Source organism: Amblyomma mixtum, chromosome 3 (genome assembly GCF_055824585.1).
Source record: "Amblyomma mixtum isolate Tamu chromosome 3, ASM5582458v1, whole genome shotgun sequence".
NCBI classification, from domain to species: Eukaryota; Metazoa; Arthropoda; class Arachnida; order Ixodida; family Ixodidae; genus Amblyomma; species Amblyomma mixtum.
Genome location: NC_143014.1, coordinates 134759383 through 134771151, shown reverse-complemented (window position 1 = coordinate 134771151; position 11769 = coordinate 134759383). Strand labels below are relative to the sequence as shown.

At 53.0% G+C, this 11769-nt stretch overlaps 1 protein-coding gene across 1 annotated transcript; it reads right to left on the bottom strand.

Annotated features, from left to right (window-relative positions):
* Positions 1-252: 252 nt before the first annotated feature.
* On the bottom strand, positions 253-10175 carry LOC149352010 (uncharacterized). Its single transcript, XM_089577106.1, has 2 exons — positions 9683-10175; positions 253-2962 (listed from the first exon to the last, which is right to left on the bottom strand). Exons 1-2 carry the CDS (start codon positions 9974-9976, stop codon positions 1076-1078), a joined length of 2181 nt encoding a protein of 726 aa, XP_089433232.1. The 5' UTR covers positions 9977-10175; the 3' UTR covers positions 253-1075.
* Between the last annotated feature and the right edge of the window lie 1594 nt (positions 10176-11769).

Below are 11769 nucleotides of genomic sequence, written 5' to 3'. Positions count from 1 at the left end.
AAGCCGCTAGGCTACGCGGTCAGGCGAACATCGTCGCCAGATTAACACAACACTTGTTTCAGTTGGTCTAGCTGACCCCTCACGCGTGGCCGGAAAGTCGCAGGAGCAACCGCTTGCGGAGTGTGAGTTTTAAGGTAGCAGAGCCAGAGAACCAGTGCACTGTGCATGCGGGGTCAAGCTATGACCGGGTCACTCTGAACGAAGTCAGCCTCCGCTGCATTTCGAATGGGTTGTAGTAATAATGCACATCGGTTCAGCACTCTTTTTATTTTGCTGTCTACAACGCTAGTCGCTACAGTCGAAGCTGCTGCTTTAGCCTTTCAGCAATGATGCCAATTAATCCACGTCGCGCGTGTTGCAGTAACCAAATGCGGCTACCGAGTGCGGCATAAAGAACACGAGCCTAACACTGTGAAAAGAAAAAAAAAAGACAAGAGAGCATGAAGCGCTGAAGACAAAAAGAAAGCACAAAACAGTCGCTTCTCTGCAAAACACTAAACACAAGGACATGTCCAATTAATCCACGTCGCGGTGTTGCAGTAACCAAATGCGGCTACCGAGTGCGGCATAAAGAACACGAGCCTAACACTGTGAAAAGAAAAAGACAAGAGAACATGAAGCGCTGAAGACAAAAAGAAAGCACAATACAGTCGCTTCTCTGCAAACACTAAACACAAGGACATGTACAATTAATCCACGTCGCGGTGTTGCAGTAACCAAATGCGGCTACCGAGTGTGGCATAAAGAACACGAACCTAACACTGTGAAAAGAAAAAAAAGACAAGAAAACATGAAACACTGAAGACAAAAGAAAGTACAAAACAGTCACTTCTCTGCAAACACTAAACACAAGGACATGTACTGAGTGCAAAGTCTACTGGCAGTCTCGAAAAATACTAGCAGGTTGGTTTCTTGACATTAAAGCTCCTTCTGAGTCACGTGCCAGTTTTTTTTTACCAAGAAACAGTGTTCCTGGTAGCTCTCTTCATGAGACACATAAAAAAAGCAAAAAAAAAAAGCTAGCATTTGCAGTGACACTGGCTGCTGTTTCGGCGGAGCGAACCCTGCGGAGCTGCTATTTTGCATCGAACTTCAGCAACAGCTTGTCGCCTGAGACGTAGCCGTTCGTGTCAAAATAGTCAGCTTTTACGCTCTTGGAGCCCAACGAGGGCTTTGTGATCTCACTACTCCCAGGCTTTAGGCACTTTTCTTTCAGGTCCCTCTTAGTGTCGACGGTCAAAGCGCGCACCTTTCCTTTATCCGTGTGATGAAGAATGCTGAGCGTCAGCTTCTTATCGAGGGGCCACTCGAGGAAATTGTCGTAAATCCCTCTTCGCACGTAGAAGGAGAAGCGAAGCCTAAGTGTGCCGGCAGTTTTTTCCAGCATCAGACCGGGGACGATCACGTAGCCAAAGAACGGTGTGGTGATGTCATGGAAGAAATCCGCGGCCTCGCCCACAGCAAGTGCCCTGGACTTCAGTTCCGACCAACCCTCTAGGTACCACTGCACGGGTACCGAGACACGCACGCGCTGTCGCAAAACGTGCTTTCCGAGGCTTATCAGGTGGTCGATCTTTTCGGCGACGTATTCTTGAGACAGTGCATCATCGGCGCCCCCCTCTTTCTGAACCGCCTGGAGAACTTGCGTAGTTCCACTTTCTATTTGGTCCGCCAAGGCACCTGATGTTTTCTCCCCTTTGAGCTGTGAAGTAACCTCCTCGCAGGCCTTCAGCACGAAGACAAGCTCTTCTGGCATCAGATTACCAAGCGCATCTCTTACAACGTCGATCCCAGACACAACCATGCGCACAAGGCGGCCGATGTCAGCGAGGTACCCGTGTAGCAGGGAAGACAGGACTTCGCCTTTAGCGTTGTTAGATGCAGAAGGTGCTTCCGTTCCACTCACCGCGACAAGAGCATCAGCTTTCTTTCCGCTGCCTCCCGTAGGGCCCTCTGGGCTCAACTCAGTCTCGCCTTGGTCATGTGGAAGCGCAGAGCCCTCCGTCAGAGTTGGCTGCTCTTCGGAAGTATCGTTCTCTCCTGTCTTGCCAGTGTCTCGGATGGGAGCTGTTCCTCCTTTGGCTGTGCTAGATGTCTCAGTTTTAGGCACTGCCCCTCGGCCGCTGTTCGGTTCAGACATACTCAAAGTGCTGCTCGTCAGAATAGCAGCGACATGCGGATACTGATGGCGTCCTGGCGGCTCAGCTTCGGGTGATGCGCCGTTACTGCCCGGCGGCACTCCTCGCCCTTTAACGCTGCCTTCCTGTGGGGGGCCCGGGTTCGGCACAACCTCAGGTGATAGGCATAAGAGGTTTTCTGCGACTTCAGCATCCGAGGAAGCACTGGGTGCCTTGCTCCCCGCCAGCAGATCGATTTCCCGGCCTACAAATCTTGGTCTCTCTGATGACTTGGAATGGGCTGCACTTGGGAGCTGATCGTACAGATACCGCGCTACAGGCGTCGGAGTGTAGCTGTCAACGGCAGGTGCTTGCTCCCCGCTGAAGACACTGCGTGGCTTAGGTCCCCTTGCTGTGTCACCGCTCGGATGAATGATCGGCGAGATGTTTGTCGGATGGTATTCCCCAGTCAAGGCAAATGCCGTTAGACTTGGGGCGACGTCTTCACGCTCGAGCTCTGGATGTTGGTCATGAGTGAGCAGTAGGTCTCGGCAGACTGCAGTACTCAGGTGTCGGGAAGTGGCCGGGGGTTCCGGTTCGAGTTGCCTGATGGTGTCTTCGCCCCCAAGCAGCGCACTTAGGTTGTTCTGCAGCAGTGAGGGCTGCTGCGACCTCTCGGGGTTACAGCCTAAAGCCAGATGTGCGATGACGTCGCCGTGAGCGATCGCCTGGCCGCACCTGGAGCAGTTAACGGAGTGGTACAGGCAGTCTTTATGGAAGTGTTCCAGAATCAGGAACGACGGTCCTGTGACAGCGCAGCCTCTGTCAGCGTTCCAGCACCTTATCTGCAAGAGACAAAAACGAGAAGAAATCGTTTTCCTTCACGGTTGCAGCTGAAAACAGACACAATGGGCAGAAAATGCAAGTTCAGAATTCTTGTACATCAATTTTGAGTATTGTAGCATTGTGAGGTAAATATTGAAAGGAATGCTGTAACAATTTTAAAGTTTGTCCACCGCTCGCATAGAGGAGTTAAAACTGCCACAGAAAACCAACTCGGAACGTTTTTGACGGTACCAAAAACGTTAACAGAAGAAAAACCGCGCCTGCCGAGGGGATACCTGCGAATATATTGATTGTTATAGTGATATCTTACGATAGATGAAAAATTTGCGTTCATTAACTATTTCCCGTTAAAAAATGCGACTTTCGAGAATTTCTGGGTATAGGAGCGCTAGAAAGTTTTACCTGGTCATTTCTTTTTGCATTTCTCTTATCTGATTTCGCCTCGGCGTATGGTGCTGTGCTCGGCATCGCTGCCTTTTGTGCGAAATTAAGTTGATAAGCAATGCCTTTTGCACCCATTCATAGGGAGCCTACATGTTGCGCGCCTCCGTCTTTTGAAAACACTGGTCTTTAGAGCCAGTCGCGTGGAGGCCGAGCAGTTTGAGAAAAGCATTGGCTCAGTTCTACAGCGCGCGGGTAGAAACAGGCGCAGGCGTGAATAATTTCTCATGGAAAAAGTGCACTGACCCAGGATATTTCCGTGAGGGTTCTGCTCGAAAGATCGACACGTAGAGGACCTTCATGAACATGCAGGCATGTAACGCCACCCTACTAGCGCCACGGGCACTACGTTGAAGCGAAACAAAACTGCGCGAAGACGACGGGACAAAAGAAAGGCACGAATACACACACACAAAGCGCAGGGCTTTGTGTGTGTGTATTCGTGCCTTTTGTTTTGTCCCGTCGTCTTCGCGCAGTTTTGTTTCGCTCTAACCATGAACCGACTAGCCCAACATCATGTCTTACTTCGTTGAAGTTGCGGGTAGGCATCCACGGCAGACGCTCTTCATCGGAGGTAGAAAGTAACATGCCCCAGTACCATGCGTCGCAGACAACGGATGTGGGGTATGCACATCACAGACGACAGCTAAACTTTAGCCGGGCGTTTGATCTCGAGAGCGGGGTGGAGATAAAGGCTCATCTCCATGGGCGCATCCGAGACGCACGAGCGCTGCGCCTACGCGCTGTTGGGTTTTGGCATCCCACCGCTGCCACCTCTGTTGGGACTGGGAGTCCGAGCCAGGAAACGGTCGAGGCGACGGTGAGTCAAAGAGACTTTTATGTACAGTATGTACAAGGGCTTTTACATGATACAAGGGCCAAGATCACCACGGGCTAGCACAAAGAAGAAGAGCGGCCCCGGGGGCGAGCGTAGCCCCGGCGGCGAGCGTAGCTCCGGCGTGATGGCTCTTCTGCTGCCCGTCTGCTGCTCGGGTTCAGCGCGGCTCCGTTTTTATAGCCGCTGGTAACGGTTACGGCAGCCAGCCGTTCAAATCCTCCAATCACTGGCCACCGTTCAAATTAGACCAATGGTCGAGAGCCGGCGAGCGTCGGAGGAGTTCGCACCGACGGAGAGGAGGACAGGAGGAAGGGTCCGTGTCGGCGCCGCGGCGTCGGGATGAGTCACGCTGCACGTCGCGACATGTCCGAGAGTCTGGGCCTGCTTTGAGCGCCGGCGGGCGCGCAGCGCTTGTTTTCAGAGAAGCTAGCCAGTGAAATGGGAGCTCCGGCACTACAGCACCACCGCCGCCAGACAATGCGCCACGAAGACGAGCTACTTCCGCGTGGCTCGGATGCGGGGCGCGCTCGTACGCCAGGCACCTCCAAGCTCTCGTCCGGTGTTCAGCCGCAGGTAGCTCCAGGCTCCTTTCCGTGAACAGGTCCCGCTCGTCAGGACAGGATCACTGCTCCGCCGCCTTGTCGCCCAGGTGACTGGATCAGCTTCGCTCGGTCCTTCGGAAGAGCTTGCTTCTCAGCATTGGTCGTTGATCGTTCTGCAGGTTGCCAAGAACCGACCGACAACAGGCAACACCCAACACGAGCAAGTGCCCTCCGTCACCCGTCAATACACCAGACTTAAAGTCACAAAAACTCCGTTAGCAATAGTTCTGCCCCTTTTTGTTCCCTCTTCAACAAGAGACACATGTGGGATACAAGAACTTGAAAGTAATTATCTCAAACAAAGTGTCAAACACATGAAACACTCGGAATGAAATTAATGCAAAATAAATTCGCTCTCTTGAGATCACTCGGCCAGGAAAACAGTCAGCTGAGGCCACAAATGAGGATATCAATTTTTACCCGATCTGCGAGCGAACTTAACAGCTGTTCGCGAAGAGACAAAATGTGGGTCACGAGGAGGCGAAGGCAGCCTTGCTTAGAACACACGGCTTAGTGCGTCTACGCCAGCGTTTAACTCAGTTAATCGATACCCGTTACAGCGGAAGCTAATGACTCTGCCTCTTTCGCTGTAGCTGCGCTTTTCTCTCTCTCTCTACTACCGTGGTAGCTAATATCTCTGCTTCTCTCGCGGTATACGCGCTTTTCTCTGTCTCTGTACTTGTCTTTCCAGTTTCTAGGGGAGGTACAGCACGAGAGCGATTCGCTTTCACCCACTTGCGACTTGTCCCTTTCTTTGCGCTTCGCGCGCCAGTCGCGATGTCCCATAGCAAGTGTGCAACGCTTTCGGTGGGACCGTCGTTTCCTTTCCTTTGTTGTTCGTGGCAAGTGAGACATTCCACGAGTCTTTAATTTCTCGCGCACCCGTTTGCCTTTCCGCTCGATGCGCGGTTCGCCTCTACACGGCCTATTGATTTCACGCCTACCGAATATAGTTATCCGGACACGCGGCTTTCCATCGTGATAAGTGTGCTTGGCCGAGCGCTTAGACGGTTTCTTGCCATTTTTCTTGCCCCTGTCACTGCGGCCTCGTACAATCTTTCGCTCTTTGAGCCGTCCTCGCGTTTTCCCTGTGCGCGCGTGCCGCTTTCTGTGGGAGCGCAGTTTGTCCCGGGACCGCAGTGGAAAGCGAGAGCCGTCATGAGAGTACGCGCCTTTGTGCGTCTCGCTCTCTCTGTGCTGGCGGCAAGATTCACACTTGTCCCGCTCCTTAATTTTTCGCCTCACGGGCAGCGCTCTCTTGTATCTCGGTTCTCTCCCAAGATACTGTTTCCCGCGCGAATTCTTGTGTTTCTTTTTGCAGTTTATTCTACTGCCCAGATCCATGAGCCTCGGCACACTTATGTGTTTCGCTTTGCTCGATAGCGACGCCTGGAACATTTCTTTAGCTCCGATTCTGATTCTAGTTTCAGGGCTGTCGAAGTGACTCACTTTGCTGCTATCCATGTGCCGTTGAAGCTGATGCTTCCGATGGTGGCAACCCGTTTTCGCGCGTTTGCCCTTTCTCTCTTTTCGGCTGCGCCCGTCTTTCTTATGCCTGCCTTTCATCTTTCGGCGGCACCACTCTTTCTTTTGCCAGCCTTTCATCGTCTTTCGGTGACAGCTCTCTCTCTTGAGCTTGCCTTTACTCTCCTTTCGGCGGAAGCACTGTTTGTCTATCACCTTGCGGTGATAGCTCACTTTTCGGAACTGGCTGTTACTTTCCTTCCGGTTGCAGCTTTCTTTCTTGTGTTTTCTCCTGAGGGAGCACATGCTGCTTCCGTCGCCTAGGTTCCTGTTCTCTGAAAACATCACTTTGATTGTCAGCCAATTCACCTGCGCTACCTGGCTCACGTCTATCTATGGCGCCTTTACTAGCCTCCTCCAAACTGCGTTCTTCCTTGTCAGCCTCTACAAGTGCACATTCGTCCTCATCTTTCTCGGAAAGAATGACGTCTACAACCCCCATGTCGTCTGGAAGGTTCTGTTCTCCACTGTCGTCCAGCACCTTAGTTTCTTCAGGCGCGGACGAACCAGTGTTTTCAACTGACATGAGTGCTGGTATACAGTTCTCGTCATGCTCCTGACGCGTTTCAGCCAATTTCGGATGAGGGTCGGCTCTGCCCCCAGTCGCGGTGTTCCCGCTACTGCAGCTGCTTTCTGGAAAGTCGCAAAGCTCAGAGCAGTGCGAAAGCACGGGACTCGTTTCGCATTCCTCGCCAGAGACAGTAACGCACAACTCAGCGTCCGCAAACTCTCCATGCGCCTGCTTCCGTTGATCGTAAATTTCGGGTTTCTGCATCTCTGCCGAACGCGCTGCACAACACGGTGTGCCGTCCTCATCTACTTCGCTTGCGTCGGCGCAAGCGTTTTCACTAGTGTCCAGACGGACGTCCTCTCTGCCCTGTTCGGCAACTTCTCCTGGTTTCGACACGCTAGGAGATTCGCTTTCCGGTAACTCCGCCACAATCTCAATGGGCGAGACCTCTGTTAGTGCATCGTCCGATGCTGTGACTACCTTATCCGATGGTGTAGAGGTTTTCTCAGTTGGCGAATGCGGGGCAATTCCCAATGTTACAGCAGCAGTTACATCTGCCACGTACGGACTACCTTCCTCTGTGCCGCACTGGCAGCTCTGCTCTACAGCTACGCACTCTATCTCTGCGTCACGATCTTCCGACCCTTCAGCATTTTCGAGCCATTCTAAAATGTCGGCTTTAAACTGGTAGGGAAAATCGTTAAACGATGGGGTGCTATTCTCTCGCAGGTACCTTTGGCGAAGGTCCAGCGGTGCACACGTTATATCTCGCCAGTAAGAAGCTTTTCAGCTCATCGTAGTCCGCCAAGCCGTCGTCCAACAGGCGCTTGACAACGTCATACGCTTCGCCGGAAAGCAGGGCTACCAACTTCTGTGCCCAACCATTCCGCTCAACGCGCTTTCCCTCGCAGACGCGCTCGAACTCCGCCAAATATTTCGCCATATCTTCGGCGATCACGAAGGGCCGCGGCCTGTCTCTCGGCTGCTGACCGTTAGTCTCATGCACAGCGGAAAATATTTTATATCTCTCGAAATCGATCTCATGCGCTTCAAGCTCGAGGTCCATCAGTTTCTTAGCGCGAGCACGCCGTTTTATCTGAAGCTGCCTCTGTTTTTCTACCTCTTCGCGCTCAAGCTGCTTCCGTTTTTCTGCCTCTTCGGCCTCGCGCTCACGGCGTTCTTTGATCTCATCCCAGGCCTCATTGGCTTCCTCAGCCGTTACTTCCTTTGCCCGCATGATCTCAAGAATCGCATGCTTTCGTTTTGCGGGGCCTAAATCAATGCCCAACTCTTCACAAATTTCGATGAGTTCCTTCACTTTGAAGTTCTCCATCGCGCACAATAGCCTCTTGTAGTTTGCCCTTTTCTTAGAATTCCCTTGCCGTTCACTACTATAGCACTACTAGCATGACACGCGCAAGTAATTCTTTCCAAAACGCCTCGTTTACTCCCTCTGCACCAGCTTTCGTTTCAAAGCGCTCCGACTTGGCTCGAAACAGCAAAGCTCTCTCCAGTGCAACACACACCGTGTGCTAGAGCAGTCTGGCGAATTGAGGGGAAAACATCAGGCACTCACCGCGCCGAGGTAGCTGACGCCGGTCGATCCCGCAGCTGCCATCGACTGTTGGGTTTTGGCATCCCACCGCTGCCACCTCTGTTCGGACTGGGAGTCCGAGCCAGGAAACGGTCGAGGCGACGGTGAGTCAAGGAGACTTTTATGTACAGTATGTACAAGGGCTTTTACATGATATAAGGGCCAAGAGCACCACGGGCTAGCACAAAGAAGAAGAGCGGCCCCGGCGGCGAGCGTAGCCCCGGCGGCGAGCGTAGCTCCGGCGTGATGGCTCTTCTGCTGCCCGTCTGCTGCTCGGGTTCAGCACGGCTCCGTTTTTATAGCCGCTGGTAACGGTTACGGCAGCCAGCCGTTCAAATCCTCCAATCACTGGCCACCGTTCAAATTAGACCAATGGTAGAGAGCCGGCGAGCGTCGGAGGAGTTCGCACCGACGGAGAGGAGGACAGGAGGAAGGGTCCGTGTCGGCGCCGCGGCGTCGGGATGAGTCACGCTGCACGTCGCGACATGTCCGAGAGTCTGGGCCTGCTTTGAGCGCCGGCGGGCGCGCAGCGCTTGTTTTCAGAGAAGCTAGCCAGCGAAATGGGAGCTCCGGCACTACAGCGCCCAGCACTGCGCCGCGACAAGCGTCGGTAAACTTACGCAACTCGATGGCCTGTCGCCTCCTGTCGCCGGTACTCGCGCTCAGCTCGCGACGGGGAGTACCGAATGCCGAGAGAAATGCGTTTTCTGATTGGTGTACACCGACCGCAAACCAGCGAACCACTTCCCGCGCAGGCGCGAGCGCTGCGCAAATATCTGACATTCGCAGATATTTGCCACGCGCCAGCGCCAGCTCGCGTCTGCGCCTCGCGCATGCGTAGACCGGCTCCGGCGTATCCTGGTGCGCGTAGGCGCTGCGCTCGTGCGCCTCGAATGGGCCCATGGAGCCTTAATGGGCCTTAAGGGCGAGTAGCGCCTCCAGTTCATGCAGTGCTAAGAGATAGAAGTGTCACGAAATTGCAGAACTAGCGTAAATGCTGCGACTCCTTTTGACTGCATGGAGATCGATACTTCGGGGTGCAACGACGTAACGATTTGGACGAAAGAAACGTACGCCGTCCGTCCGAGTTGATAAAAGTAGGTCTACGAAATACTGAACGTAGCTTAACGCAGCCCTTATGAAGCGCTTCGCAGCGCGACGTTTCAGCGGTGCAGATGTAGCAAAGCGGCTTCGATCGCCGTCACTTACGTGCCGGGCGGCCAAGTCTGGGACGGTGAAGGGCATGGTGGCCACATCCTGCTGGCGGAAGCTGAGGGCGTCCAGGGCGCATGCGTAGCTCCTGGTAGCGCACTGGGAGTAGCAGCCTGCACATACGATATGGCAGCAAGGCAGCATCATCATGGTTGCGCAGACTCGTCCGCAGTATGTGCAGTAGCGACTCGGGGGTAGCGGCTCCAAGAAACAGGTCTTCCGCCAGTCAAGATCGTTGTCGAATCCATAGAGAATGTAGGTAATGTCCGCCCTCTCTGCCGCCGATGCCATCTCGTCCCTCGCCGATGAGGTAGACGTGCGGGCCCTGGCGTCTCGGTCACGGTCTCGGCACACCGAACGGCCGCCGCCGCCGGCTGGCGTCCAAGCCCTCGCCTTCGCAGTTCCAACGGAGCAGCAGCTGCTGCTGGAAGACCGGGTGTTCCAGGGGAAGCAGGACCGACGTGTACCGGCGGTGCCCTGGGCTACGTGTCTGAACGTGCCGCGCGCTCACGCTGGAACGCTGGCTCGAGCTGATCACAGTACGCGAGGAGAAAGAAGACTCACGAAAATTAAACGCCTGTGAATATTCGTGCCCTTATGAGATGACTCAAAAGGAGATGTGACTTTATTATTATTTTTTAAATTTTGGGTAAGAAAAGCTATTAGCCATTCGACGATCCTTTACAGTAAACAAGAAGGAAAGAACACGATATTTATTCGCGGACCAAAATAAGCTGGCGTTGTGTAGATGGCGTTGGCCGCCAGGGCTTGCTGTAACTCCAACGTTGCCGGAAGCAGAATAGCGAGTATGACTGCGGCAGTCTCGTGTCGAATCCAGCACCAGAACTTCATTTTTGTTGGCATGACAAGGTGTAAATGGATTGTATACCCACCACAAATTATTGGCCAAAGATCGCGCATAGCACCACAAACTTAGGTCTTGCGGCTGGACTTGTTTGTGTGAAGATCATTTCTAGTTGCTGTATTCCTAGCAACAGATGGCACATATCCACACTGGGAGGTAAACTGTTTTTTTTTGCTCAGTATCTGTCTCATATATCTCGCTGGACACCTGAACCACGCCGTAAGGGAAGGGATAAAGGAGGGAGTGAAAGAAGAAAGGGAGAAAGAGGTGCATACTGGAGGTCTCCGGAATAATTTCGACCCCCTGGGGATCTTTAACGTGCACTGACATCGCACAGCACACGGGCGCCTAGTGTGTTCCGCGTCCATCGAAACGCGGCCGCCGCAGTCGGGTTCGAACCGGGGTACTCCGGCTCGGTAGACGAACGCCTTAACCACTGAGCCACCGCGGCGGATACTGGCCGCTGGCCAAGAATTTGCAGGCATAAAAAGGTAACAGCTGTGCACTTTTTTTGGCAAGAGAAGAGAAATAAAAAATAAAACAACAAATGGCTGGCGGTTTAGCACTGGTGAGCACGAGATATTGTGCGAAAGTAGAGTTTTTTTCAGGTGGACACCATCGTCACGTACCTGAAAGCGCGATTGAGGTGTTCTCTGTCCCAGGGAGCCAGTTATACACGTCTTCAACTTGCTGTTGCCTCATCTGGGCTACTACATCTGCCACTAACATAAATCGGCTATTTATGCTTCAGAAAATGTTTGTCCGTGCGATTTGTGATATGTCATTGGATGCCCCAAGTGAACCTGTTTCAAGAGCTTAAAATGTATAACGTTCACATTCTATACAGTTACAGGTTGTCACATGCGTATAGTAAGGAATGTAAGTCGTACAATCTTCATAGTTATTCAATAGAGAATCTAAAGCAAAATGTATTTCATTACCAAACACGCGTGACCCGCCGCGGTGGCTCAGTGGTTAAGAGCGCTCGGCTACTGAGACCGAGTACCAGGGTTCGAACCCGATCGCGGCGGCGGCGCTTCGATGGAGGCGAAATGCAAAAGGCGCCCGTGCGCTGAGCGATGTCAGTGCACATTAAAGATCCCCAGGTGGTCGAAATTATTCCGGAGCCCTCCACTACGACCCTTCTTCCTTTCTTCTATCAGTCACCCCGTTATCCCTTCCCTCACAGCGCAGTTCCGGTGTCCGCCGAGACGTGTGA